Raw genomic sequence first — 27052 nt, 5'->3', positions numbered from 1 at the left:
GTTTTTATGCATGTTTTTGAGGGGAGAATCGTTTTGCATACGACTTGAAAGAACAGATTCTCTGTTTCTGCCTGAAAAACATCATCTATAAAAGCCCCACCCAACTTGGTGCTTCTGAAGTGTCGGTCCACTAGGTGTACCTAGTACACTAGGGGCCACCTCCAGTACTGAGGAAAAGAGTAATGGCTCCAAGTGTAACTGTACTCCAAAATAATGTTTGTATTTAATCACAGTGACAAGAGTCTTCTGGAGAACATACTAAGTTAGAAATGTCTTAAATACTTGACACATGCTGGTAATCACTCTTTTAACAGGCTTCCTGCCTCTGCAGTTTCTGTTCTTGTTTGTCGGCTCCAGACCTCTGAGGCAGTTGTAACTTTGTATGTACATATTCCATAAACCAACGAAAACAGGCAGTGTGAACAAGGTGTTAACCAACAAGGGACCCTCTTTTATATCTGTAGCTAGAAAACAAAGCTAGAAAGAGCACTAAGAGCATCAGCCAGTCCCTTCCTGCATGGGAAGGCAAAATCTGCAGGGCCAGAGAACTACTTTTCTGGGTAGACACGTAAGATTTACCTTAATACTGAGCTTTAATAAATTCACTATCAGTTTAGTGTTGGAGAAGATGGGTTTTTGTGTTTTCTTCACCCCAAAATGCAAAAACATATCTGACAAATAGTTTTATCATGCTTTGGTACCTCTGAACTAGATGACTTATAGGTAACAACTTGAAGCAGGACAAAAACACAAGTGTTTTATTTTTTGAGATCCTTTCAGTTTCACTTAACAACTTTAGTAAAAGGCAATGGATCAGGTATATGTTTATTTTTTTCAGAAACTTTCTCCCTCTCCCATTTCACAAGCTTTATTTGAAGTCAGTGTAGTAATGAGGAGTTTCTCATTCCTTCTATTTCTGGGGTGCACGCTGTAATATGACACAGGGATGTGACTTAGACTTTGCTAAAGGCGTAAGGTTAGGCTGTCAGCTCTCTCTCTGAATGAAGAAAACCTGTCAGCAGCACTCTGTCAGCTGAAGTGGCTCACTGGGAGGCAGTGACATGCTCAAGATGTTCCTGGGACCCCACTTAAAATTCTGTTACCAAATCAAACAGGAAAGATTATCCTGTCTGAATATAGTACGTCATGCCTATCTTCTTATTTTTACTTGGGGAACTCATAAATGTGCTTCTACAGAATACGCTTACTTGCTTTCGGATGAAAGACTTAATATTCCAGGGACTGAGCCCTTTTACTAATGCTTCCCAGAAGAAAATGTTCCTGACTTCTTTGTGGTCTCCTGCTTTAGGTGGATATGTATGCAAATACTATATTAAGTTATGTTCAGTTTCTTCAAAGTATGGCTGGTCAAACTTGTGATTCCTGAGAGGGGTCTGTTTTATGGGCCCTTTGAAAATGAGGCCCTTGCAAGTAATTCAAGTAAGGCACCCACAGTAATTAGTCAGTCTTAAATTTGCTTAAAATATAGCCTAAATAACTGGTCTTTGCAGACTTGTGCCCTTCGTTGCTTCATTTATGTCCCTTACATGTAAGTTTTATGACAGACCAAAGAAGAACGCTCAGTGAAATATCACTGTGAAAATGTTGGCGACACATGAAAAAGTTCCTTTCTGCAACGGAGGAAAAAACACTTCAGCAGATCTTTTCTAAACACGATTTGAAATTAGTTGCCTCCAAGTCACGGTATCATTTAACCATACCTACCTGCCAACTGGAAATAACCACACACAGGGAAATGTTTGAAACATGATTTGACTGGGCCATTTTTAATGAGAAGATCAGCTGTGAGATAAATCGTGATATTTAAAGCAGAAGTCCCATTTTTAACTGGAGGAGTAGGAAGGATGGCTAGGGGCCATGTTCCTCCTGAAGGCGTCTCACAGCCATGGCAGCTTTGGTTCTACATTCAGCAATTCAGAATAGACATTTTTACTTACTGCTGGGAATGTGCAGATACCCTATATTGTTCCATCTCTCTGCCCTGAACTCCATGTCTGTGAGAACATTTAGGTACTTAATCTTGTTCCTCTGTCATCTGCTACTAAACATGGCTATACTGGGCCCCATGTCTCCCTCTTGAATTTGTTAGTCAGGAACCAAGCCTCACATAGCCCTTTATGATGATTTATCAAAAATTAAAAAGCGGGAATCCAGTGGATGTTTTGGTGCTGAACTGAATGAGCTGGAGTGCGCTTTCCATGTGAAATGCTGGTTGGCTTCCAGCCTTTATTTTCCATCTGAAGAGCCTTAACACTCTTGAGAGAATTATGGTAGTTGCAGTTGTATCTACATTAGCATTACAGCTTGCATCAGGAAGGTGCTTTTAAAGTGAAGCTCCTGATTGCACCTGCCTACTGTACCTTGCTTTGCACCTTGAAATGGAGTTTGGGAGTTGATTACATTGGGATGAAAGTAAACTGGAAATTTTTCTGCTTACAGCTAATATGCATTCAGGCCATGAGATGAGACTACAGCTTGTCTGGCACACCACCTCCCATTTCACCTTCATATATGGAGTGTAGATGTCAGTTCCTCAGCATCAGCTGTTGTTCTGTGCAGATTTGGTCTTACTGTTCTATCCTTCATGTTCATTTAGATCAGATTTTGATACAGATCAGTTACTGGATCTTGTACCCAAACAGATGGGCAAAAATCCATGAAAACAAATTTGGGAAAAGTAAAAGTTTTTGTTTTACATTAATAGCTATCAAGTGTGCAAACTCACTTTGGTAACTTTGGTTCTCCTGACTGCAGTATAAGTCTTATGTGGTATTTAGATTCAGCTTGGTGCCCTAAATGAGAAATTGTATTTCAGGCTTCCATCAACATGAAGTTTTTGGACAGTGTAAGCCTGAGGAGTGGGAGAAAACACGTTTGTGACACAGTGAAGTGAGAGTCACACCACTCCTGCTTTTCTTGTTCAGAATGGAGCTGGGAATTGCTTACTTTGTTCCTGTGTGGAATTTTATTTATATGGTAGAGAGGAAAGGCAAGTGTTTCAGCTTTTTTTAAAATCAAGTATACTTAATCTTGCTTGAATAACCTTTCCAACCCACAAGCCACCTACAGTAGGGCTATGTTTCAATAAAAGATTACTGTATTGTAGTAAGAAATAAAGCGTTTATAAGCAGTGACAGAGGATTCAAAGTAATTGGGGTTTAGGCTTCATTAATTCTTCTTTCTTTTCTGTTATCACTTTGTGTAACCTTTTACTGGTAGCAGGATTCATTAGGTGAAGATTAAAATTCTCAATTGCCCATAGAAAAGAGGTGGGAAGCAAGTCTTCGTCTGCATCTGGCATACCTGTGATTTGAGCTAGAAGGACTGTATCTAGATACAAGGAGAGCTGCTTTCATATTTATTCAGATTTTGGCCTATTCTCTGTTAGTGCAAATAGAGAAGTTTTTTTGCTATTTGCATTTTTTCATAGCTATGCAGAGGTAATTTTCATCTTCTTGTCCTTGTAAAATGCAAGCTAAACAAAATCTGCTGTCTGTGCTCAACTCCTTGAACTCTTACGCTGTAGGACAGTTCTGTCAGTTTTTACAGTATCAAATTTAAAGGTTACAGCTATTGTAAGGTTTTTTGGGGGGGTATTAAACATCCAGTTTTTCACCCTTGAAAATGATGTTTAAAATAGTAGCTAACATGTATCTGAGTAGAAAGATATGTGGAAAGTATCTTCAACAAAAACAGCAAAAATATTTAGGGGAAAGACCGTTGGTAAATGTAGCAATCTCTGCTTTGCAAGATACATTGTGCTTTTTTCTCTTTTGCAAGATTTAAAGCTTTACATGCCCATTGCTTTATGCATTGTGATCATGATCTTTGGCTTCTGGCTTTAAACACAAAATACAGGCAAGCTTGCAAGGTTGTCATGTGGCACAGTCCTGCAGGAAAGCTGCTGTTGTGGCCATCAGATTTCACCCAAGCAGGTGAAGCAGATCATTTCTGGGAAGGTGCCTCATGTTGCTCTGTAGCACTGCTTTGTGAATATCTGAAAGATGACACAGGCAGCCTTTGAAAAGGGCATCGTCTGGACTGAAATCTAGAAGGAAAGTGGCTGCAGAGCACGCAGAGAATTTCCAAGAGCTTCTTTTTCGCTTCACTTCACTGTATTGGGTGTTTGCCATGTTATGTGCCCACATCCAACTACTCTGACTGTGTGTTTGCATTCAGGAGTGCAGTATATGCAGAACGCATGAATATACATAGAACCCAAAAAGGATGGCGTTTGTGCTGGGTTTTGTGACTGTTTTTACAGGTGCCGAGGTGTTTCCATGTGATAGGTCTGCGTTACCAACACTCTAATGCAGTTTTCTGCTTGGACATGCAGCCTGTTAATTGCTTGAGCGTATTTCAGAATACAAGATTTGTGAATCTTGTGCTGCTGGGTTTCAGATCTGAGGAGAATGTATTTTATCTCTGGACTACATGAGGAGAGTGTGCCATAGCTCCATTGCAACATATCACACGATTAGTAATGACTGTAATACAGCAGGCAGTCTAGTGATTATAATCTCATTAGGCCTGTCATATCACTAGCTGCATTTTTTGTTGTAGCCATAAGGTTAAGGGAGAAAATTTAATATTTGTTATAAACCTAAAATACAGTATTTGCTTCTGTGGGGGGCTATGACACATTGCTCAGAATTAATTCTAAAGGAATTGCCATTTACTGGGGACACTCAGTGATTTAAGGATACAGAACACAGGTTACGCTTTGCCATATCAGTGTTGATGTTCATCTAGGCAAAGCTTTTCTGCATCCAGCACAGCTACCAGCACAAGAAGACAAAGATCTTTGAGGAATTGATTTCAGGAAGTGCAATGCTTGCCACCTGTGAGTTTCTAAAGTTAAACCATGTCTCTAAACTTTAACACCTCAACCCCAAAAACTGGCCATACATCCACACTTGTGTTTGTGTAGAGTAGCTAAAAATGTTACTGCTGCTTTCGCCTTTACCTGCTTCTCAATTTTAAAAAAGTAATTTGGTTGATGAAAATTATGTACTTCCAACTTCATTGCATAGCTCTCTATATTTAATATTTTATTAATGTTCATATTTTCTTATTAAGCTGCCAATTTTAAACCTGAAACTTGTCAATGTAGTATATGGGACAGTAGTTGAAGGAGACCTGTCCTTTGCGGATATAGTCAACTTCTCGTTCCTGTTACAAACAGTAGCTACAGGAGAACATATTAAATATTGTCAAACGAAAACCAAACCAAAATAACCTAGCTCCTAAACTTGTTTGACTGTTAATTGTGAAACAGAAGCATCTTTTGGTGTATGTCAAAGAAAGAAGAGGCAGTAAGCTCCTGGATCATACACATTTATCTACATGTGCAGTGTTTTTTGTGGCAGGAACTGTTCTGCAGTCATGCTTGTTATTACTTCAAGTGCATTTCTTAATGTCTCAACAGTGTTTTATCTCCTATGTAAAGGCTAGGATAAAAGATGAACTGCTATGCCTATGTGCCTCTCTGCTGCATAATGTATTTCCATCATTCTCTTTGCTGCTTTACATATCAGGTCTCTGTAGTGACGTTCCCTGTATTTTTGGAATATATTTATAGTAACAAAACAAAAATACAAATGTTTACTTCCCTGCCATCTAGTGTCTGCTGTTCTGCTCATTAGGGACTGCTTCACTTTCATACCTTTTTTCCACAAAACAAGCTGAAACTGCTTTCATTTAGGATAAGGAGTTAAAAACAAGTGTATGGACTGCAAATATAATTACTTCCAGACTTGTTTAATAAAATGTCCAAACCTGTAAAGACTTAAAGATCTAAAAACAAGAACAGCTTTTTTTTTTTTTTACTACTCCGTTTAACCTCTGAAACCTTGCTGTTTCCTGATTCATTGTGTACGGAATGGGACCTCAAATATAGAGGCTGCAGCGAGACTTTTTATATACTCGATGTCATGCTCTGAGAGTAAGGCTGGAACACTAAGCAGGTATCGTAAAACAGACAGAAGCTGTAGAGGACACTTGCAGCTGTATTTCTGTCTGTGGCATGTAGCACAGAAATCTGTAACTGGTTTTATTTTAATTTGATCATCTACCTGTAACTTGTCTCCCAGGAATTATTTGCTGGTTCTTTCACTTTGATCTCTTCTCTTGAAGCACAATTTCAAAGCCTTGAGGCTTTGTGTGGAGAAGGAGTCTGTACATTTAAGCTGAGAGCCTTATTGTCAGGGGCCTAATAACTGCACCTGGTTTGTTTATATTTTTAGATAGCACTCTGTGTTTGTTTTCCATGTGTTTAGATCATCTGTGATTAATAAGACATGGTCGGAATAGGAAAGTTCACTGTGTTAGTAATGGAAATGTGCCGTTTGCCCTTCTGAAGTTGTAGAAAGAAAAGGCCACGCTCAGGGGTTTGATAGGTTGTGTTTAGTCCTTGATCCCTGCAATGATGAAAGATTTAACTCTGCCAGTTGCAAGAGAAACATCATAATTCAGTGGAGTAAAATCTGGTATGTAATACAGCTTTATTCCCTTCATGTTCCCACAGTAATCTTGGATTCATTCTTACTCGTTGGCTGGGAATGGTCTCGCTGTTTTTTTCTCATGATCCCACACCTCCCCCAGCCAGGGCAATCCTTAAAGCTGTCAGAAGAGTTTGCAAAGGAGGATTATCCATCCCAGAAGCAGGCATGAAGTCTGGTCTAGGAATGCATGGATCCTGGTACAAGTTCCTTATCTCCCTTTCCTTCTTCAGTTTGGAGGTGGCGTAATCCTAATTGTAATGAAGCTTTATCATTCTGATTTTTCATTTCGGATATAGGTAATGTCTTTTGAATGCCAAGAGTTAATGAGGATGAACAGAGTGGGTTATACATTATCTGCATTTGCTGTAAATGTTCTTAGACACAAAGCTGTAGCTGTAGTCACCCATATATCTGATAACTGTTACCATGGGTGACAATTTCCATTTTACTCCTAAAGAGGGTGAGCTTTCTGAGAAATTACACGTATCTGCTACAGTTCAAATTAACTCACTGTTGAGCCTTGAAAAATCTTAGCCCTTTCTGTCACTAATTTTACATTTGCTGTGAGGAATGTACAATTAAGGCTTTTCACACAGTTAAAACTAATGAAAAACTTACACTTCAGCTGTATCCTAAAGGAGATGCTGCTATAATAAAGTTACTGACAGTTGTGCTGAGTTGTGGACATGGGCTCTGGAGAGGTGCTTGATTCAGGCATTAGAAGCAGCTCCAGCTGGTACATGGCTCTGTGGGGAGCTGAGATGATTTGAGGCAGGGTACCATGGTCCCACCTGTACACGGATGCTCATGGAACCAGAGCAGGTTCAGTTCAGGAAGCTGAGAGTGGCTTTTTTTGGGAAGAATGGCTCCGTGAGCCAATATGCTGTGCAGGAAGAGGTGGCCCTAGGAGGCAGGGTGTCAGGGAGGCAGGACTTCTTCAGCTCCGGCTTCCACAACAGTCAGAGCCTCACTGAATGATCTCGGTAGCATGGCCTTTATTTGGCTGCCGTCTTATGTGCTGTATCTCTGCTGATTGAAATAGCTCGGTAATAGGGGAGACTGTAAAGCCATAACACTGACTGTAATGCCATGCTTTGGCAGTGCTGACAACAGTAATAGTGTGGGGAAGAACCCTTCTCCAGCCTTTCTTCAGTTTGAGATGAGAAACACTCGTGATTCTTTGTTATTAAAGATATTGTGCTGGAAGGTGTTACTGAAGGGCAAAGCTGCATTTGGGTGCCGGAGATGTGTTTCTCACCTTCATGAAAAGATTTGGGTTAAGTTTTTTAGATCAGTCTTAATTCTGAATTTTCTGAGTTTATATATTTTGGGGGTTGAATAATCACAATTTACCAGTTGTGACTTCTTTTCTTGATACTGAGATCTTGGCTTTAATACATGGGCTCTTACCAATGCCTGGGGTACAAAATCACCAAGAATTCTCAAGTATAATCAAATCTGCGTACTAGATGTGAAACTGCGTAAGGAGGAAAGGGTGCCGATGAAGATCTCCTCCCATCTGTGTATTTCCCACCCCCTTTTCATATTTCTGTAGCACACTGCTCTTTGATACTGCCCCACCAGCAAGACGACGGCTCCTTCTGTGCATGTGACTCAGTTTTTCAGTACTTTTTTCTTCCATCTTGTAAGAAATGCTTTTTGGAAGGGGGGAAGAAAGTTCAAACTGCCTTGATCTGTGGCGCCAGATTTGCGTCTCTCATCAAATGCTACACATGCTATGGGATGGGAGCTCCACCCTGAACCGACAGAGGAAGTAATCGAGCCTATTTGCAGCCCTTTATCTCATCTTTTTACGAAAGCATAGTAAACAAGAGAGAGAAACTAGAATTTGGTTGAGAGCGGGGGTGTCGAGCTGCGGCAGCAGGCTGCCTGCTGTTCCGAATTAAGCCAACATGTCTGAGGTTGGGTTTGGACATGACACAAGCTTCCCTTTGTCACAGCAAAGGAGGATTTTACCTTTCCCTTGGGAACTGATCTAACTGAAGAGCAGAATACTTGACTCAGTATTTTGAATTTAGCTGTAGCCTTTCTACAAATGGCATGTTGTCTGACCAACTGATTTGCAGTTCAAATATCACTGTGTTGTCTATGATGAGCGAGATACTGTGGCCAAGGAAAGCTCATGTGCTGGTTCTCCTCTGTCAGCCTACATAGAATCATTTAGCTTGGAAAAGACCTTTAAGATCGAGTCCAGCTGTAAACCTAACACTGCCAAGTCTACCGCTAAACCATGTCTAATATCCTCTGCTAGTGACCTAGCTGATTGCAGGAGGTTTTGCAGCCTCTCCTCCTCCCTAAACACTTGAGCTATGAGGGCCTGTGAAGACCCTTTTGCTTTTCTTTCTTTCTTCCCTTTATTTGGCTCCTCACAAACCTTGATGTCTTCTGTTGACTGCATAAGCAAGTGCAGGATGTGCAGATATTTTGACCTCTTTTCTCAGCAGTTGAGTCAGGATTCCCCTGCTATGTTTCGTTCTTAGAGTGACTGAATTTGGTTCTGATTCCACTTATTTCTCACACTAGGTAACAGGAACTTGAAGCTCTGCATATGACTATCTTTGAAAGTTTTGCAAGGCTAAAATTTGCTTTTGTACGCTGCAGGGTAAACCCTGAACAGGAATGTTTGAACAATTTTGCCTGGCTTCTTGTCTCTGTGGTTATCTTGGAGATTTGGGTTTGATTCCTCGGCCTTAGTTTAGTCTGTTTATAGCAGTACCAGTTTGATGCTTTGCGGCAGTATCTCCCTTCATTCACACATTGTGCCATCTTAAATATGTGACTTGGGCTGAAGGAGCACTGAACTCATGCATTGTGATTTTGGACTCTGTTTTGTAGGAATTAATGCATTTGTTTGAAATGAAGATTAGCAACTTCCATCTCTGTGCTTTGTATAGAAAGTTGGGCATCATCGTAGATGGTCCTCTGTGCTGCTGCTTAACTTTGAGGGTCAGATGGAAGGCCAGTGGTTGCAATGTATAACTGCAAACATTTCTGAAGCAGGGTGGAGGCACAGAACAGTTGCATCATTGATCTCCAGAGAGATTTCTCGTGGTAGCTAAGGGTGTGACCACAAAGACACTCATGCTTCAGGCATTCTGGTGATGAAGAATCAAGATGCTCCACAATGAGCAGCAGAGAGATTTAAAAACTAGGATATATGTGGTAGGATATGAGATCCTTGCTAGCCAACCCATCAGTTGTAGGAAAATCATGTCCTCCTGTCAGTCATCTAAAGGTGAGGGATATCAAGCTCATCCTTACAACAGTAGATGTGACAAATTGCCAGATAGTTGTCTGAGACAAAAGTATTTATAACCCAGTGAGGGGCACCTGCTGGACTGTGTTGTCCCAAACCCTTTTGGTGATCCTGTTGTCCCTTCTATCGCTAAGCCATTTTTAATGCCTGTGCAGCAGGCTGTTTGCCTAAGGTGGATGGGGCAATGTGGAGACATGAGGGCTGTAGTTCAGCGGTGTGGGTGCTCCTGCTGCAGCACTGGCTTTAAACCCAGCCTCTTGTTTCTGACTGTCTGCCAGGGCAGTTTTTGCTTAGTTTTGCTGACACTGTTATTTGTGGAGCTGTGCTGTAAACCAGCATACCAGTCCAGGTTAAAATAACTCTTTCAAAGCAACTGTGATCTGAGTCCACAAACAGTTTTGTCAGCATAACTGAGGGCTAACATGCTTTGTCCCAGGCCTAGGTACAGGAATGAGGGCAGAAAGTGCAACTGCAGTTTATTGAGAATGACAATATCTTGCATATATCACGTAGAAAGAAAATCAGAAAGGCGGGCAAAAGGAATACCTATCTGAACTCAGGCATTGCAGGAGTTACTTCTGCATTCTCGAATATCTCACTAGCAGAGATATGTCAAATATTTTTTTTCTGCATACATTGGAAAACAAAAACTCTCAACAGTTAATACTACTGTGGTGGTTTGGGAAGTGGGTTTTTTCCTCTGGCAGCACTCTGTTCTCATCAGAGACTCACCCAAAGTTTTGCTAGCAAAGCTAGTGAAGCTGGCCATGCAGTCAGACAGATCACAGATTTGAACAGAGTTAAATAGTACCTCATTCTGGGGAGGGGCGGGTGCCATAGAGAGATGCTGGAGTTATTTTATGGTGACAGTTTCCTAGTACAGCTGCCTGTGCGATATGAATACAATTGGATCCTCAATGGCGAGGCAGAAACGGGTGGGACATGGGGGAGAGGGAAGAAGAGATCATTACTTAAGCTGTACCTACCACCAGATTAAACATTTGTTGAAATGTCTCCCCAGGAAGTCAGGGTGTTAAATGTCTTTTTGCACTTGGGTTTAGTAGAGTGCTTGATGCAGGCTCACCTGATGTGTTTGTAAGCAAGTTGGGGCAGCTGGAAGCCACATGTGCAACTGGTGAGAAAACAGTACTGGAATAAAGGCTTGGTGTCAGGTGGGGAGGATGTATTGAGCAGGGCTTTTGGGTGGTGAGGGAGAAGGTCCATGTCTGACACTATTCAGTATTTTCAGTAATTTGATGTAAACGAGGGAATAGTGCGCATATCTATTAAGTTGCAGGTTAGTAAGCTGGGAGGAGGACAGGATTGGGACTCACAATATTTGGAGAAGCTAAGAAATATGATACAAAACCAAAGAAAAACACAGCATTTCTACATTTTGGTACGTCTAGTCAGTGGCATGAATTGAGGATGGAGAATGGCTGGCTAGACAGCAGCTCTGCAGAAGAGAGTTGGAGACCTTTCATGGTTTGTGAGCCAGGCACAAGTGAACATGTTACGCCTTTTGTGACACAAAAAAGGCAAACCATCTGGGACATACAACTGAGAAGTGTTATTTAGTGATCATTTAGCTCTACAAAAGCTGATAAAGTCTAGGCTGGAATATGTACCAAATTTGGGGCACTATACTTCAAGAAAAATGCAGATCAAATGGAAAGAGTCCAAAAGAGAGTGAACAAGCACAGGTCTGGGAAATGTTATATATAGGAGAAGGTTGAAACAACTGACTTTGGTCATTTTATATAACAGAAGACTGTAGCAACACCGAAGTTTTCACATATATAGGGATAGATGCAGAGTGGAAGAGAATAAATTGTTCTCTGTAGTGATTGCAGGTAAGGCGAGGAATAATGAGTATAAGCTGTAGGAAGGGAAATGTACATTAGACGTTTAGAAAGTTTTTTAAATAGGACATCTATGCACTTGGATAATTTCCCTGCAGTAGTGTTGCAATTTTTTCATGAGACGTCTTCAAGAACGGGTTAGACAAACTACTGTAAGGAATAGTTTAGTGTATTTTATCCAGCTTGATCAGTCAGAAAGGATTAGGTGATTGGAGCTTCTTCATCCCTGTTTTTGGTGGTTATATCTGCTGCTTCAAGGGCTGTGGACATGAATCCTGTGTCATTAATGGAAGTGATGTCCTATCCCACTGTCAGAATGAGCCAGAGTAGCTGGTATGGCTGAGAGCAGCAGAGCTTTGGTGAGCAAGTAGTAGTTTTTGGAGATCAGCGCCCCATGCCCAGGAAAGGCAGTGGTGGGAACTGGAAGAGGGGCATGTCTGCATTGTGGGTCTCCTGTAGAGCTTACCCAGAGCCTTACTGCTTTGGTGTGCTTCATAGGATTTCTCTTTTTTTCCATTTGCTATAGCAAAGTTAGCAGAGTTGCTCCACAGCTCTGGGCTACCCAGTCATTTCAAGGCAAGAAATACGTGCAAGACTTAGTTAACTTCGAATGGAGTATGATTTTACAACAGACACCCCCTTCTGCCATATCAGCCCCATCCTCAATTGCTGAGGGAAGCAGTAGAGAATTTGTGCCCTCTTGACATTTTCAGAGGTCAAATACGAAGTCCTCTGTCATGTTGCCAGCCTAGAGAGCTACAACCCAGTGCTTGTTGCCAGAGGACTAGTCCTTAGAGACTGAAATTGTTCTTTACAAGGTTCTTCCCGTAGCAGTTTTGCATTGCTTTCTACTTAATGTGTATGTGTTTTGCAGAAGGATTTTTTTCTTTTTTCTTCACTCAGGAATTCTTTTCTTCTTGCTTCGTTCTTCTGCATGCAAGAGTTTTCCTGGACTGCTGGTGACATCAGCTGAACTCCTGCAGTCGACTTTCCTGACCATTCGCTATGGTCAGGGAAATGTCACTTAAAGTTCATGTACTGCCTCTTAGTGACGGCAGAGGTGGGCAGGAAGGGGAGAGTAAGGAATTGCTGCCATGCCTGCATGTTCCAGTGGTAGAGAGCTTTTGAAGACTCAAGACGAGTCACGCTTCACTTGTCTGCAGGCTAAACTTTTATACTGACTTATATATTGCATGGTGTCTTTACCCAAGTGTACCTGAACTTCTATTTCACTTTTCTGTGATATGAATACAGTGAAAGAAATGAGTGTTTAAGTTCAAGCAAGTGCATATTCACAAGCAGCTCATGAGGCCTGAAAAGAGTATTTCCCAGTATTGTTTGCTGCTTGCTCTTCATCGAAGTGTGATGGTCAAACTGCCCAGGAGTTGAAGTCTCAGCGAGCCAGTGAAGTTTTTTTTCTATTATTTTTGCAGTTACTGCAAAACCGTATCTCTACCCTTACTTTGGTTTATCCCGAAGTGCAATCAGTGGACTCCTGTTTCCAGCTTGTGTAACTTTCTCTGGTGATTTCTCCCCATAACCAGATTATATGAAACTTTCTTTAGTCTGAACAGGAAGTATTTGCCTCATCATTGTAGGGGGTCTGTATACTCACTCGCTATGGTTAGTTCTCAAGTATTGTTTATTTATTCTACACATTATTCTTCCTTCACTCTGTAGTCTGAATCTCATCTGTGGTGCCCAGGTACGTTCAGAATTCCTGGCATATGGAGTAAATTCTACTTTTTACCCCAATGATATGAACCTAGAGGGACTCTGGCTGTATTTTGCAGAATGCGTGTGTGTCTTTGGCTACTCCATTTTATTCTGTAGGAAATGGTTTAGAAGTCTACGCATAAATTCACACAAGCCTTTTATTTTTTAATCGCCTTTTGAGATTTCATTATGAAGTTACATTTGATAAATATTTAACCATTGGTCTAAAATTAAAAATAATATGAGTAACTATATTTCATAGGACCTATGAACCCATAGTAACCTGGAGTTACTAACTGCGTGAGTGTAGATTTCTGTCTTCAAAAGACTTGCAACTTAGCCTTAAAGCTGAAGCTTTTTAACTTTGCTGTTTAGCTTGATGGTATTTTAGCAACGTGACCAGGCAGTTTTAAATATGAGTATTTCAGAAATATGAAAGGAAATTATCATGTTTCCTCCAGCCAGTTCTGAATATGAGCCACCATGTGATTGTTTTAGAAAACAAGCCGCTTGCAGATTCAGGAGAACCATGAGGAGCTAGTGACACTTACTGTTGCTGAGTTAGAATTAATGTCACCCTCTTTCTCCGGTTTTACTGTGGGACGTGAGCTTTGTGTACTCCAGAGGAGCCAGGCAGAGTGAGAGATTCCTCCAGGGTTAGTATGGTCCTGGACAGCAGAGGATCAGTTTCTTAAAACCTGATCCATTTTGGCTCTTCTTTTATCCCGGGCCCGTGGGGGTGAGGTCTGTTATATGGAGAGCTGCTGTTAATTCCTCCAGTCTTGGTTTTCTGTCAACAGAGAGATGCACTTTCCTGTCCAAGTGTTCCTGCTGTCACGATAGTTTCTCTTACCTGAAGCAATATATATGTCCGGTGAACCTGCAGAATTTGCAATCAGCCCTTGCATGTACACAAAACACAGGTGCAGATTAAGGAAAGACTTGCCGCTTCCTTTGACATTAAAAGGTAGTAAAAGAGGATTTGCAGTTCATTAGGATCCTCCCCCATCCTTCCAACCATTTCATGTATCTCTTCAATGTTTCCGTGCCGTTCCATTTCTTAAGGGTCCTGGATATCTTACTCTGTGTTGAAACTTGTGAAAGGCATTTATTGAGGGGCTGTTTTTGACTCATGTTCTTGGACTCAACTTGGTGATCATTGGTGAGTTTGACAAGAAGTATAGCCTGCATTAGTCTCTTTAGTGGCCCGCAAAACGTCCAGGTCAGTTCCCGTAGCTCCTGTGCTGTCAAATGGAGTATGTCAATTCACATCGCATTGTGCCAGCTGGAGATCTGGTCCAGTGTGTTGAAAGCTGCAGGAGGCAGTTGCTGTGGTGTATCTGTTAACTTGGTTGGCCTGAAGGGATGTTCAGCGCGAGAACTTCCATCATTCTAATTCATTCTCCAAATGTTTTCCTCTCAACAGCTCTGAAAAGTCCAGCTGCATTTCACGAACAGAGAAGGAGTTTGGAGCGGGCCAGGGTAAGATACATTATGCTCTTCAATGTTTTGGGGAAGTCAGGAGTCATGTTTTGGGCATCCTGTAGCTGATACTGAGATGCAGAAGGCAATAGTTCGTATTCTGGATGTAAAGCAGCACTATACAGTCAAAGACATATGGGATGGGTTGTTCTTCAGCTTGTGTGTGGTGGTGGTTAACCCTTAGTGAACTGGTCGTGCCTAAGAACCATTGAAGACAGTGCATTGATTTCCCCTGCAGTCTTCTTTTTGGAGGTAACTGATGTTCTTCTTCCCCACTCTCCATATACTTTACATTTTTATTTTTATGGTGTCTGTTTTGCCCTTCAATGCTCCTGTCACGTGGAGCTCATTGCCACCTTTGAGCAAAGTGTACTGTTCCTCTGCTACCAGCACGTGCACTTGTTTATGTGGGGCATTAGAAATTGAAAAATTAATAGAGAGGATCCCCCCAAAATCTTGTAACACTGAAATCACACAGACTTCTGGCTCTGTAGAAAGAGGAAGCCAGGCGTCACACTTCATGCGGCACCTTTGCTAACTGGGGGTTTCTTGATAATTTCTGTTCCTCAAAAGGCCTCTGGGGATAGTTTTTTTCTGATTAGCCTACAGGGGAATAAAACCTGTTATGACTGCTGGGCTAAGTTTTGTTTTAAAAGTGAAAGCCACATAAGTAAAAAAATAACAGCTGTGATGAAAACCTGTGAGGGAGTGTTAGCACTTCAAGCTCTGTGGAAGGGTTGGAATGGTGGACTTTGCGTTAAAAGCCTTTGGGACGCTTGTCTTGCTTCTTCCTCCTCTTTTTTCCTAAAACTTCCTGAAGTTAACACTTTGGTGTGGGTGACTAAGCAAGTACGGTGCAGTTTTGTGATTGACTTGATATTTATTTTCTCTGAAGGCTCATTCTGATGGCCCGTGCTTACCAGTCTGTTACCCACTGCTCCCAGACACCCATTCCTGGGCTGAGTAAAGGATCTCTTGCTCAGCCCAGACAGGATCATCTCTGTACATTGCTCTGTACTGCATTCTCCAAAGACAAAAGCAGTTCTGGAAATGAAATAAGTCTTGTCATAGCATTTAGATTCTGCCTGCCAAGGGAGCGCATGGGGTCTTTAGCTTAACAAATAACGCATCTTTAAACAGATAAGAGAGTGTGTCCAAACCACAAGTCAGCTCTGAATGCCAGCAGTATGTGAAAGTATTTGCTTTGAACAGTAGAACCAGTGCATCTATCTTTAATGTAAAAAGAAATGTTTTGAATTTCACCCTGATGCAAGTTAGTGGTGGTGTATAAAAGGGGAAAAAAGGGCTTTGGCTCTTGAGGAAGTCCTTTCCAGTTTCTGTTCTGTGGGTTGGCAGTGCACTTTTACACTGAGGCTATGTACAGTAGGAGGTGATCTTTAGAATAATATAATATTATAATATTTTATAATATCCCATGCTCTGGGATAGAAGATATGCCCCTTCTCTTTTCTGTGTTTATTTAGATCTCAGTAACAACTAAAGGTGGTTGTTTCTCTTGTCTGTGTTGTCCAAGATTACCTCACTTCTGTGTCTGATCCACTGAAATTGGTTTTTGCTTGTCTATTTTTGCTGCAGACAGAGGACTATCTGAAACGGAAAATCCGGTCCCGGCCAGAGAGATCAGAGCTGGTTAGGATGCACATTCTGGAAGGTATGGCACCTGCTAAACAGGAAAACATCAACAATAAACTGTATTGTAACTACTTATTATTATTTTGCCCTGAACCCCAAGTCTTTCAGCTGGGAGTGTGCAGAAGATCATGCCTGTTGCATGATTTCTTGGGAGGGGTTGAACTCTGCTTGCATGGAGATTCTCAGAAGAATCTGTTCTGTGAACTCAAAATTGTGCAGTTTTGTGTAGCTGAGGATCCATAAAACTGAATGACCATGGATTGCCCTTCTACTAAAGGAAGACACTGTAAAATATCCATGAGGTAGCGGGGCAGAGAAGCTGCTGCTGTTTACTACGTCTTGGGACACAACTGAAAGGGAAAAGATGAATGAGAATTGGATGAGAACAGTGAATTTGTCCTATTCTAGAGTCACAAGGGCTGCTGTATTTGTAACTTAAATATACATAATATCTGTGATATCTTTATAATGCATAGTAATCTATTGTTATCTGCAGCTGTTTTTCTGCACAGTTGTTGACTGTTATCTGCAGTTACCTTTCTGAATAGAAGTAAAATACTTCTGAAGTGCATAGGTTGACCGTTGCTGGATTGATGCCATTTTATTTGCTTTCCCCTGAACAGAAACCTCAGCTGAACCCTCCTTGCAGGCTAAGCAGCTGAAGCTAAAGAGAGCCAGACTGGCAGATGACCTCAATGAGAAGATAGCGCAGAGGCCAGGTCCCATGGAGCTGGTGGAGAAGAACATCTTGCCTGTGGAATCAAGCCTGAAGGAAGCCATTATAGGTAAGGCCAGGAGGATTGGTGGTGAGGACACTTCCTACAGGTGGCTGTGATTTCTACCTGCCTCAGGGAGTGCAATCCCATGGTTGGTCTCATTTTCCTGTCTCAGAATTGCAGCCTTTCAGCCCTAAGGATTCTGAAAAGCAGAACTCCCTCTGACCCAGTTAGTGCTACAGAGACATTAAATTCTAAGGAGTATGGACATCCCAGAATAATGTGGAAGCAATTGCATACCCTAAAGACTTGAAGATTGCATTCCCTACATTCTGTCTTTAAAAATCTCTCTCTCAGTATAACATGTCAGCAGCGTTGGTCAGGGAGAACCCACTGACTTACTCAGATCAGGGAGTGGAGACGGAATATAAACAGGTGTGATGAAACAAAAGCTGTCTGTGAACTTAAAAACTTCAGAGGATTCAACCCCTTTAAAAATAAACCAGAACAGATGTAAATCATACTAGTGCCATTCCAAGGACTGAAAGGAATGCTGAGGAATAGCCTTCCTACTGCCTCAGCAGTGCTCTTTCCCATCTCCCCAGACTGGGCAGTCTGTGTTTATCTGTGGTTATTCATCCCCTCAAACAGGCACAGCCACTTTAAAGACAAATGGGACACAACTGTGAGCAATATGGAGTACTTCTCATGAAAAAGGAAAAGTACTGTGATGTGGGAGAGCCTCTCTTCACTGTTGCACAAGAAGTGGTTGAGGAAGAGAAAAAGTGAACTTTTGAACTGAGGCATTAGAGATGTGGCTTCCTTCTGACTTTGAGATCTCTCTGGATTTCTGGGTTTTTTATGTTAGCTGCAGATGATTGTATTTTCCTGCTTACCAGGATTAATTTGAGATAATGTAATCTAAAAAACAGCAGTGCATTAAAAATGTACACTCGAGTGACTTTATCTACTGGACATGTAGATAGAGAGGAACGCTAACAGCAATCAGGGCCACCACTGAATCCATAGCCCTTGTTTCTTACAAGACAAGAAGACAATTTGGGATTCTGTCTTGAAGAGGGATTCTGCCTTCCACTGCATAGGATGAATGCCAAAGAAACCATGACTCAACTTTACACTGCCTACTATCCTTCTTTAGTGCCAGATGATAATCAAATGGTGCCACAGATCTAGGTTTGGGCAGAATTAAGTAGCACGTGTTTTACTTCCTAATCTTGTCTGGCTGAGACGCAATGGGAATGGTTCATTCCAGTCTGCATTGTTTTATTCTGCTGGTAGCAGAGATGAATGTAAACATTGAAACCAGATCCAATTTGGGGTTTGTTCTCTGCTTTTTAGTTGGTGCTTTAAGCACAATTCAGACGCATGCCTTCATCATCTTTGTGAAGCATCTAGTGTCAAGTGAAATTCTTATTCCACTTTGAAGACCACAATTGGTGTTTGTGTTTTTAGTTGGACAGGTGAACTACCCAAAGGTTGCAGACAATTCCTCCTTCGATGAGGACAGCAGTGATGCCCTCTCCCCAGAACAGCCAGCCAGCCATGAGTCCCAGGGGTCTGTCCCATCACCGATGGACTCCCGGATTTGTGAGCCTCTCCCTAGCACCACTGGCTCGTCACTAGCTCAGGTGAGAATGTGGTGATCTCCTGCAGTGCCCTGGAGCTTCACAGCTACTGCTGATTTGTAGCAGAGGGTCCTAAAAAGCGAGAATGAGGGATCTTTAAAAGGTATAGTCTGTGAGATTTCACCAGAGGTCTTAGCTTTGTGTGGTATTGGTGGGGTCCTCTGGCAAAGCTGGGAGATACAGGTGTGGGATTTTGATTCCTTTCCTGCCCTAAGAAATTGTGCTGCTTCTCAGAGACAACTGAAGCAATGGATTAAATGATTCTAATTAATGACTTGAAACCTGTGCTGCTTCCCTGTAAGTGGGGACTTCCTGCACTTCTTTAAACTGTTTTCCTCCTTGCATGTGTATTCATTATGCCTTTTTCTGTCCCTGCAGGGTACATCCCAATTGCAGATTAGTGCAGACTCCAGTGAAACACTTTTCCTACCTGAACAGCCACCCCCACCTCTGCCACCTCCACCTCTTTTGCCCCCGAGTCTTACCAATGGAGTGGCTCTTACTGCTGCCAAGCCCCCACCAACACTCATTAAGGTAATATTGAGACCGATTTCTTAATTGTTGTAGTCTGAAGGAAGATAGGGTGGTTACTCTGGAGGAGATTTGGAGTTGCAGGTATTGAGTTAACAGATGCAAAGGAAAGAAAGCTTCTTTCTCACTAGTGTCTTCCTCTGACACTAGTTGTAACGTATTTAATAGGTTTTTCTGTTCCATGATGTATTCACCTTCTGTAAAATGCGTCCTGAATGCAAAATGTTTTGAAACAATCAACATTATCCATAATTAGAGTCTGCACTGGATGAGCAAGTGATCTGGTGTGCTGGGAAAGATGAGTGGCTGTCTTTCTGTGACCTGCGTTATGGTGCTGCGTAAGCTGCTGTGGGTGCTCTGACTACACTGTTGCCTGAGTTAGAGAAGAATGGAAAGACCCTGAGGTCAAATCTGGAGAATTCTGAAATGAAAATCCCAGTGTGCGTTCTGGTTTACATAGAGTGTTATGTTATTTCAGTGTTTCCATTCTTATTTGCTTCCTCCTTTTCTCCTAAATAGCAAAGCCAGCCCAAGTCTGCTAGTGAGAAGTCTCAGCGCAGTAAAAAAGCCAAGGAGTTGAAGCCGAAAGTCAAGAAGCTTAAATATCATCAATATATTCCCCCGGACCAAAAGCAGGACAAGGGAGCTCCTCCCATGGATTCATCCTATGCCAGAATACTGCAGCAGCAGCAGCTCTTTCTTCAGCTTCAGATCCTCAACCAGCAGCAGCAGCAGCACTACAACTATCAGACCATCCTGCCAGCTCCACCAAAGTACGGGCCCTAAATGGCAGCTCTCTCTTAGGAAGCACTTGGTTCCCCAGTGCTGTTACCAGAGGCATTGTATTCTGGGTTGTGAGGTGTGGTGGTTGGGTGTAATGCGCTCAATCTCGTCAGGTGACAGCAGGCCACAAAAAGGGCTGGCATCAGATAAATCATACAAAAGCAGGTGAAGTGAGATGGTTGGCAGGGGAAAGGGCATGGATCTAGTCAAAGGCAGTGGTGTGCTTTAATGTCTGTGGTGGCAGTAGTGACCCAGATGTTTCTGAACGTGTATGATTGTTGACACTGGGGGCCTCTGGTGCCTTTTCACCTTGGTTTTGATGCCCGTGTTTTTTCTTGCCCTGCAGGCCTCCAGGAGAGCAGCAGAGCGGTGCCAGTGCCCCTGCTGTACGCAATCTCTCTGCCACAGTCAGCAGTGCATCTTCAGTATCCTCCGGCTCCAGTGGGCTGTTGCGACAAAACAGTAATGCTGCAGTGGGCAAGCCCGGCCCTCTCCCTGCCAACCTAGATGAGATGAAGGTAAATGTCCTGGGAAGCTGCACAGCCCTTTTTTGCCATTGCCAGTGGAGAGGGCAGTACTGAGTGATGTTGCAGCCCCAGAGCGGGACTGACAGGAGTAGCCCGCAGTCTGTACTTGAGGTGCAGGTTTGCTGGCCTGCAGAGGGGTCAGTTTTGTCCTTTGGCTCTGGTAGCTGTTAATATTTGTTCTGGTTAGAGTGTGCCTTCTGTTAATGTTGCCCTCTTTCTTTACCCCTGATCAGGTAGCAGAGCTGAAGCAAGAGCTGAAGTTGAGGGCCTTGCCTGTCTCAGGCACAAAGATGGACCTGATTGAGCGTCTCAGAGCTTACCAAGAGCAGAATGGTGCAGCCGGCCAAACAACCCTCATTCCCAAGCCCAGCACAGCAGCCATTCTCCCAAAAGCTGCCGAAGTGGCAGTAGCCTTCCCAGCTGCCAGGCTGAGCACAGGGCCAGCCCTGGTCACCACTGGCATTGCACCAGCAGAAGTAGTTGTGGCCACAGTCACTGGTGGTGGAGTGATGAAGTTTGGCAGCACAGGCTCCACTCCTCCTGTTTCTCCCACTCCTTCTGAACGCTCGCAAATGAGCACAGGGGATGAGAACTCAGCCACCGGAGACACCTTTGGAGAGATGGTGACTTCACCCCTGACTCAGCTCACCTTGCAGGCGTCTCCGGTGCAGTTCCTGGTGAAGGAAGAAAGCTCCAAGCCTGCCTCCTGCAACGTAAACGCAGCACCCAGATCGGAGCGGTGCAGCACTGGTAACAGCAGAGATGCAGGCGCCAGGGACAAAGACCAGATGCTGCAGGAGAAGGACAAGCAGATTGAGGAACTCACCCGCATGCTGAAGCAGAAGCAACAGCTGGTTGAGATGCTTAGACAACAGCTAGAGCAGGAGAAGCGCTCTCAGCAGTCACTACGGGCCCCAGTGGCTGCAGGAGAAGGAACAGCCCTTGCCTCCAACCCAGCAGCGTTTGGCACCCAGGTCAAGAGTGAAAATGGTTTCCTGAGTTGCCAGTTTGCGAAGCAATCCAGTGGCCAAACAGACCAATTCAGCCCTGCACCAACTGCTAGCCAAATGGACACTTCAAATCCAAGCCCAGTGCCAAAGAAAGCTGTGATGGTGAAGCAGGAGGTGCCCGCCGCAGAAGCAGAGCCGCCGTGCCAGTCCCACAGTCTGCGGCTTTTCCTTGGCCAGCAAGGGAGCACCCTGAGCGACCTCATCAAGGGCACTCCTCCCCCCACCCTCATCACCGACTCCACAGGGACCCACATCGTCCTCACCGTGACCAAGCAGAGCCCCGAGAGGCAGGGCCTCTCGCCCCAGGGGAAGGCAGGGAGTAGCTGCCCAGCCTCGCAGGTACGCAAGGGTCAGATCGCATCCCTGCTGGAGGGCAGTTGGGTTCCTCTCTCCCTCTTCCCACTCCTATGGTTCAGGTTACCATAGGGTGACTGAACATGTTGCAAATTCAGTGCAGTAAATACTGAAATGGCTGAGTTGCTGGCCACGATGGCTGGCAGTTCGTGGCTTTGTAAAACAGAGCAGTGTAAGCAGATCTTCAGCAAAAAGCCTGGAGTTTGACAATGATGAACTGTGTACAGCAGTGTGCATCACGGGCTGTTCAGCATTCTTCCAAACACATGGCTCTGCCTTTTGTCAGGGGGGATCTCAGGCCTGGAGGACAAGGATTTGCTGCCACATTTCACTAGTCTTTGAAAAAACAACTACACCTGTGTTAGTTATAAAAGCAGGGTGTATTTCATCTCTTGTCCTCCACTGGAGAGATTGCAGTTGGAGCGATAGGTCACGTCAACTACTGAGAGCTGCAATCAGACCCTGGAGCAGACTTTTTGCTTTTATGTCTGCTCTTTGTTTTAATGCCTGTAAGTATTTCAGGGTTAACAGAGTCGTTCATCAGATGGTCTGCTATTCCCCCGTTGGCATGAGCTCAGCACTTAACAGAAGTGTTCTGAGTGTTTCTTCCAGGAAGGGATAAATATGCCCAGGTTTTATGGCATGAGTCAAACCCCACCATCTTCTGTGTCGCCAGTGAAGATTTTCATTCTCTGCTGACACATCTTGCACCTTCTTCAGAGTAGATGGTGCTGTCTACCACCAGAGACAGGCACTGAGCAGGCTGCATTTGCTGTGTAGCAGATGAGATGCCAGTCAGCTCTCAAATATCAGCATCCAGTGTCACCCTCGATACCCCAGGTGACATACTCATCCGAACTCCAGCTGCAGCTTCAAAGAGGACAGGTCCTGTGTCAGGTCTGCCAGCCCTTGAGGGACATCATGGATAGCCTAGGGATTTAGACTGGTACTACATCCTCTTTTAGGATGCTGAATCCCGCCCCAATCTGATTGCCTGATGAGACAGAACGATTGACTGAACTTCCTAAAGAACAAAGAGTGAGGAAAACCAAACTTCATAGCTCCTTTAAGAAACACAAGCCTTGCTCCATTCTGTGTTTGGGGAATGGCTTCTCATGGATACTGTTTTCTCTCCAGAGAGTACAATCATCACCCGCTAAAACTTCCAGACAACCGACGTGTCAGCTACCTGCAACCCCCAGCAGCAGCCCACGCGGCAGCAGAAGCAGCAGCCCACGCAGCAGCAGAAGCAGCAGCAGAAGCAGCAGCAGAAGCAGCAGCAGCAACCCCTGCAGCAGCAGCAGCCCAGAGGACTAAACCAATCTGTCAGAAAGGTAGCTCCCTGCCTGCTCACTTCTCTTTCTTGTTTTAGTTTGCCTGCTGCCAGGGTTTGTAGCAGTGGTGGTAAGGGAAGGGAACACGCATGCCCAATCCTGCTCAGAGGCCATCATCACAGCAAATAAGAGCTCATGGCAGCTTTTGCCACAGCTTGCAGCTGCACGGAGGGTTTGGTTTTCAGCTTGAACATGGCAGCAGAAGGGGTGGGCCTGGCTGAGCCTCTCCGTTCCCCCGCCTCCTGCCGAAGTAGCTGCGATGGAGAGCCCATCAGGCATGAGGTTTCAGGAGCACTAAGTGTCCATGAGGGGACAAGTGTCTCCTGTGGGCATTCTTGGCAGTGATGTGGAAGCTTTACTGCAAAGAGCTCTGGGCTAAACCCTGACAATTTACTGGCTTCTGCCCTTCAGTCCCTCATCTGGGCAGAACGCCAGTGGGTGTTTTAGAAAGCATTGCCTATCAATTAAAAACGGGGAGAGGCCAGAGTGGGCAGCCTTCATTCACGGTGGTGTCCTCAGTCCTTGAAGGAGCACTGCTGAACTGAAAAGGTGCATGGAGTGGGCAGTATGTCTGCTACTGAAAGTGGTGTCTGAGCGCTGAGAGGGTCAAAAGGGGGTGACCCAGTACTCTCCGGTACTGATGAACATGCTGTGATTTCCATTCCTGTGCCTTGAGCTTACCTGGTAATCACCTCTTTGTGAAGTGTGGTGCCAGATCGGGAAAGAGAGCACCTCTGCCCTTACCCTTCTCCAGGTGATGGCTGTGAAGAGGCTCTGCTGGGCATCCCTTCCCTTTCTAGCCCACTTAGTGCTCTCTCTAACATGTCATTAAGATAAGATACAGAAAGATTATGAAGAGTTTTTAGAGCTTGGAGGATCATTTCTGAGTCAGATCCTGGGAAGGATATGAAGACAGGAGTAATTTCTAGTGTAGCCAGAGTGGGATATCCCCTTTGCAAAGGGTCAGTGCCTTGGTTTACTTTGAGACCTTTGAGGAAATGCAGAAAGTAGAGGAAGGCACCTTTTCCACCAGACTCCCTTAGCTTGTCTGCTGTGGAGACGCCTCCAGTGACTCTTCTAACCCTTGTGCCTCCCTGTAGGGTCAGAAGCCAGGCCTGCGGGTGGTCATGGGGCAGCCGCCCCACACCGTATTGTGTCTGAGCACCTCCAAGCCTGCAGCCCCAATGGCTTCCACAAACAGTCCCTCAAAATTGGTGCTCCTGGCAAAGCCAGCCCACCCAACGTGTCAAAAAAGGTGCCCTCCCAGCACATCACAGTGCCACAGCGCCAGTTTCCAACCCCTCTCAGGAGGAGACTGAACCCCAGAACAGCTCTGCTGGCCGGGGTCTGGGGTCGCTCCACTACCAGCAGGTCACAGAACAGACCAACAGGGCAAACAGGATCACTGCTCCGGGGGAGCAAGCTTCAGCGTGGACCATGCGCAGCTGCTGTAGAGGCAAAGACCTGATCCATGTTTTAGCTTTTCTTATGGGCAGTTGTGTGCTGATTCATCTGGTAAAGATGAGTCATGAGCATCACTTCCTGCAGCACTTGGGGTTTCCTTTGGAGGTCTCTGGTGCTGCTGAGTGCTCTGGTGCTCTCCGCTCACCGTCAGGCTGTGAAAATCGCTGCTAGTGAAGCTCGATTGTGTCCCCAAAGTGGGCACTGCAGGGGTAAGTGGGTAGGAGATGATTGGTCCTGGATATATTGTGCCGCGTAGGCTGAACACATGGGAAGTGCCCTCTCCAGAGTGCCAGAGGAATCCCCCACTTGCACAGATGAGGCTCTCTCCATTCAGGAGCAGTGTGGTGGTGGTTTGTGGTGTGGTTACTCTAGCATTAGAAAAATCAGCAAAAGATTTCCAGCTGTGCATTGGAGGGGAAATCTGCAGCCAGCACATAGCGCACAGAGTACCCAGAAGAAGCCAGGCTGCTGGGAGCAGAGCAGTGCAGACCTTAGAGCAGCAGTCACCAAGAGAGGGGGTGATGGTCTCTCCAAGAAGCTGTGAGGCAGGAGTTGACGTAGACTTTCCCTTGATTACCCTTTCTGCCTTCATTCTGAACAGCCCTCATCGCAGCCTGGCTCTCCTGCTGCCCCTTCCCCAGCCCAGATGGACCTGGAGCAGCAACAGCACTCGTCGCTTTTTGGAACTCCTCCACCTCCTCTCCCTGTTCCCTCGGTCCCAATGAAAGAGCCACCAGGCTATGAAGAGGCCATAAAGCAACAGCCAAAGGCCCAGGTGAGAGCAGTTCTTATCCCTGGTTCTCTTGGAGAGCAGGTGAAAAGTTGCCATTGTAAATCTGCTTCGATTCCTCATCTGGGCCAGGAGTAGAGAATGGGAAAGTCTCCCTTTCTAACTGCGCCCTCCTGGCTGAATTCCTTCTGGAGAGTTTGGGGCAGACCCTAAACCACAGCCAGAGATCCCAAGCCACTCACTGCCTGGGGAGTGTTAGCACAGCAGTTGCTGACTGTGCCCTCCCGTCCCATAACAGCCTGGGATCACAGAGGAATCTGGGGCCTGCCTCTGTGTGCTCGTTCTCACTAGATAACAGCCTTGTCCCTGGGGTGAGGGAGGAGAGCAGCCAAGGGTGCTGCTGGTAAACAGGAAGCTAATCCTGCCCTCGCTCTCCCCAGGAGAACGGCTGCTCCAGCCAGCAGATGGACGACCTGTTTGACATTCTCATCAAAAGTGGAGGTAAGGGGACAAAGCCAGCATTTCCCACGGCCTTTGGGTTTGAGCCTGGGGATTGCAGAGCGCTGAGGGGAGAGACTGGCATGGCCCAGGTCTTCGCTCCTCCATCCCTGACAGCACCTTTGGTGTAGGCAGTGGTCATTAAGGCACTAAGGGAGATGTCAGTCAGACGTGAGTGTGATAGAAAGCTTCTTGGGGTCTCTGCTGCATCAGATCTGAGCACATCTCTTTAGCAACCTGGTCCAGTGGGGGGTGTCCCTGCCCATGGCAGGAGGTTGAAACTCGATGATCTTTAAGGTCCCTTCCAACCCAAACCACTCTTTGATTCTACGATTTTATGACAGAGCTTGAATTCCCTGGTGGCAGACTGGAAACTCCCCACAGCAAGCTGAGTGCAAGCATGGGATGAGTTTCCTTATCACAGTTGGTGGTCAGCGATGGCTCGGTCTGGGGGGTCCCTGTTGCCCTGGTGGGTGGGAGGGATCCTTCAGATGTTCAGCCAAACTTTTCCTCACCTTGGCCTTCCTGATTTTTTTCCCTGGACAGAGATTTCTGCTGACTTCAAGAAGCAGTCATCCCCAGCTGGGAAAGAACCACCCGTGACCCCAGCCTGCCCCTCGCCGCCCAGCAGCCACCATTCCTCGGAGCTGGCGGCGCCAGTGTCCTTGGGGCAGCCGGTGCCCGTGGGGCGGCTGGAGGACTTCCTGGAGAGCAGCACCGGCCTCCCGCTGCTGACGGCAGGCCACGATGGGCCGGAGCCCCTGTCCCTGATTGATGACCTCCACAGTGAGATGCTGAGCAGCTCGGCCATCCTGGACCACCCGCCTTCACCTATGGACACCTCGGAATTGCACTTTGCTCACGAGCCGTCTGGGGGCATAGCCCTGGACCTGGCTGAGGCTAACTTGGACAGCATGGACTGGCTGGGGGGGCCCGGGGGGGCCG

General features: G+C 45.0%; 1 protein-coding gene across 1 annotated transcript in view; it reads left to right on the top strand.

Moving 5' to 3' along the window:
• MKL1 (megakaryoblastic leukemia (translocation) 1) overlaps positions 1 to 27052 on the top strand; it is a 45420-nt gene that overhangs the window by 18270 nt on the left and 98 nt on the right. Inside the window, 13 exon segments of the mRNA XM_010188029.1 lie at positions 14806 to 14861; positions 16458 to 16533; positions 17138 to 17299; positions 18704 to 18879; positions 19255 to 19410; positions 19927 to 20180; positions 20537 to 20708; positions 20951 to 22066; positions 23219 to 23281; positions 23284 to 23415; positions 25481 to 25654; positions 26050 to 26110; positions 26654 to 27052. The exon segment at positions 26654 to 27052 is cut by the window's right edge and continues 98 nt beyond it. Coding sequence (XP_010186331.1) covers positions 14806 to 14861; positions 16458 to 16533; positions 17138 to 17299; positions 18704 to 18879; positions 19255 to 19410; positions 19927 to 20180; positions 20537 to 20708; positions 20951 to 22066; positions 23219 to 23281; positions 23284 to 23415; positions 25481 to 25654; positions 26050 to 26110; positions 26654 to 27052 — 2997 coding nt within the window.

Source organism: Mesitornis unicolor, unplaced genomic scaffold (genome assembly GCF_000695765.1).
Source record: "Mesitornis unicolor isolate BGI_N332 unplaced genomic scaffold, ASM69576v1 scaffold41547, whole genome shotgun sequence".
NCBI classification, from domain to species: domain Eukaryota; kingdom Metazoa; phylum Chordata; class Aves; order Mesitornithiformes; family Mesitornithidae; genus Mesitornis; species Mesitornis unicolor.
Note: the sequence above shows the minus strand (reverse complement) of the source record. Positions and strands in the feature narration are given on the sequence as shown.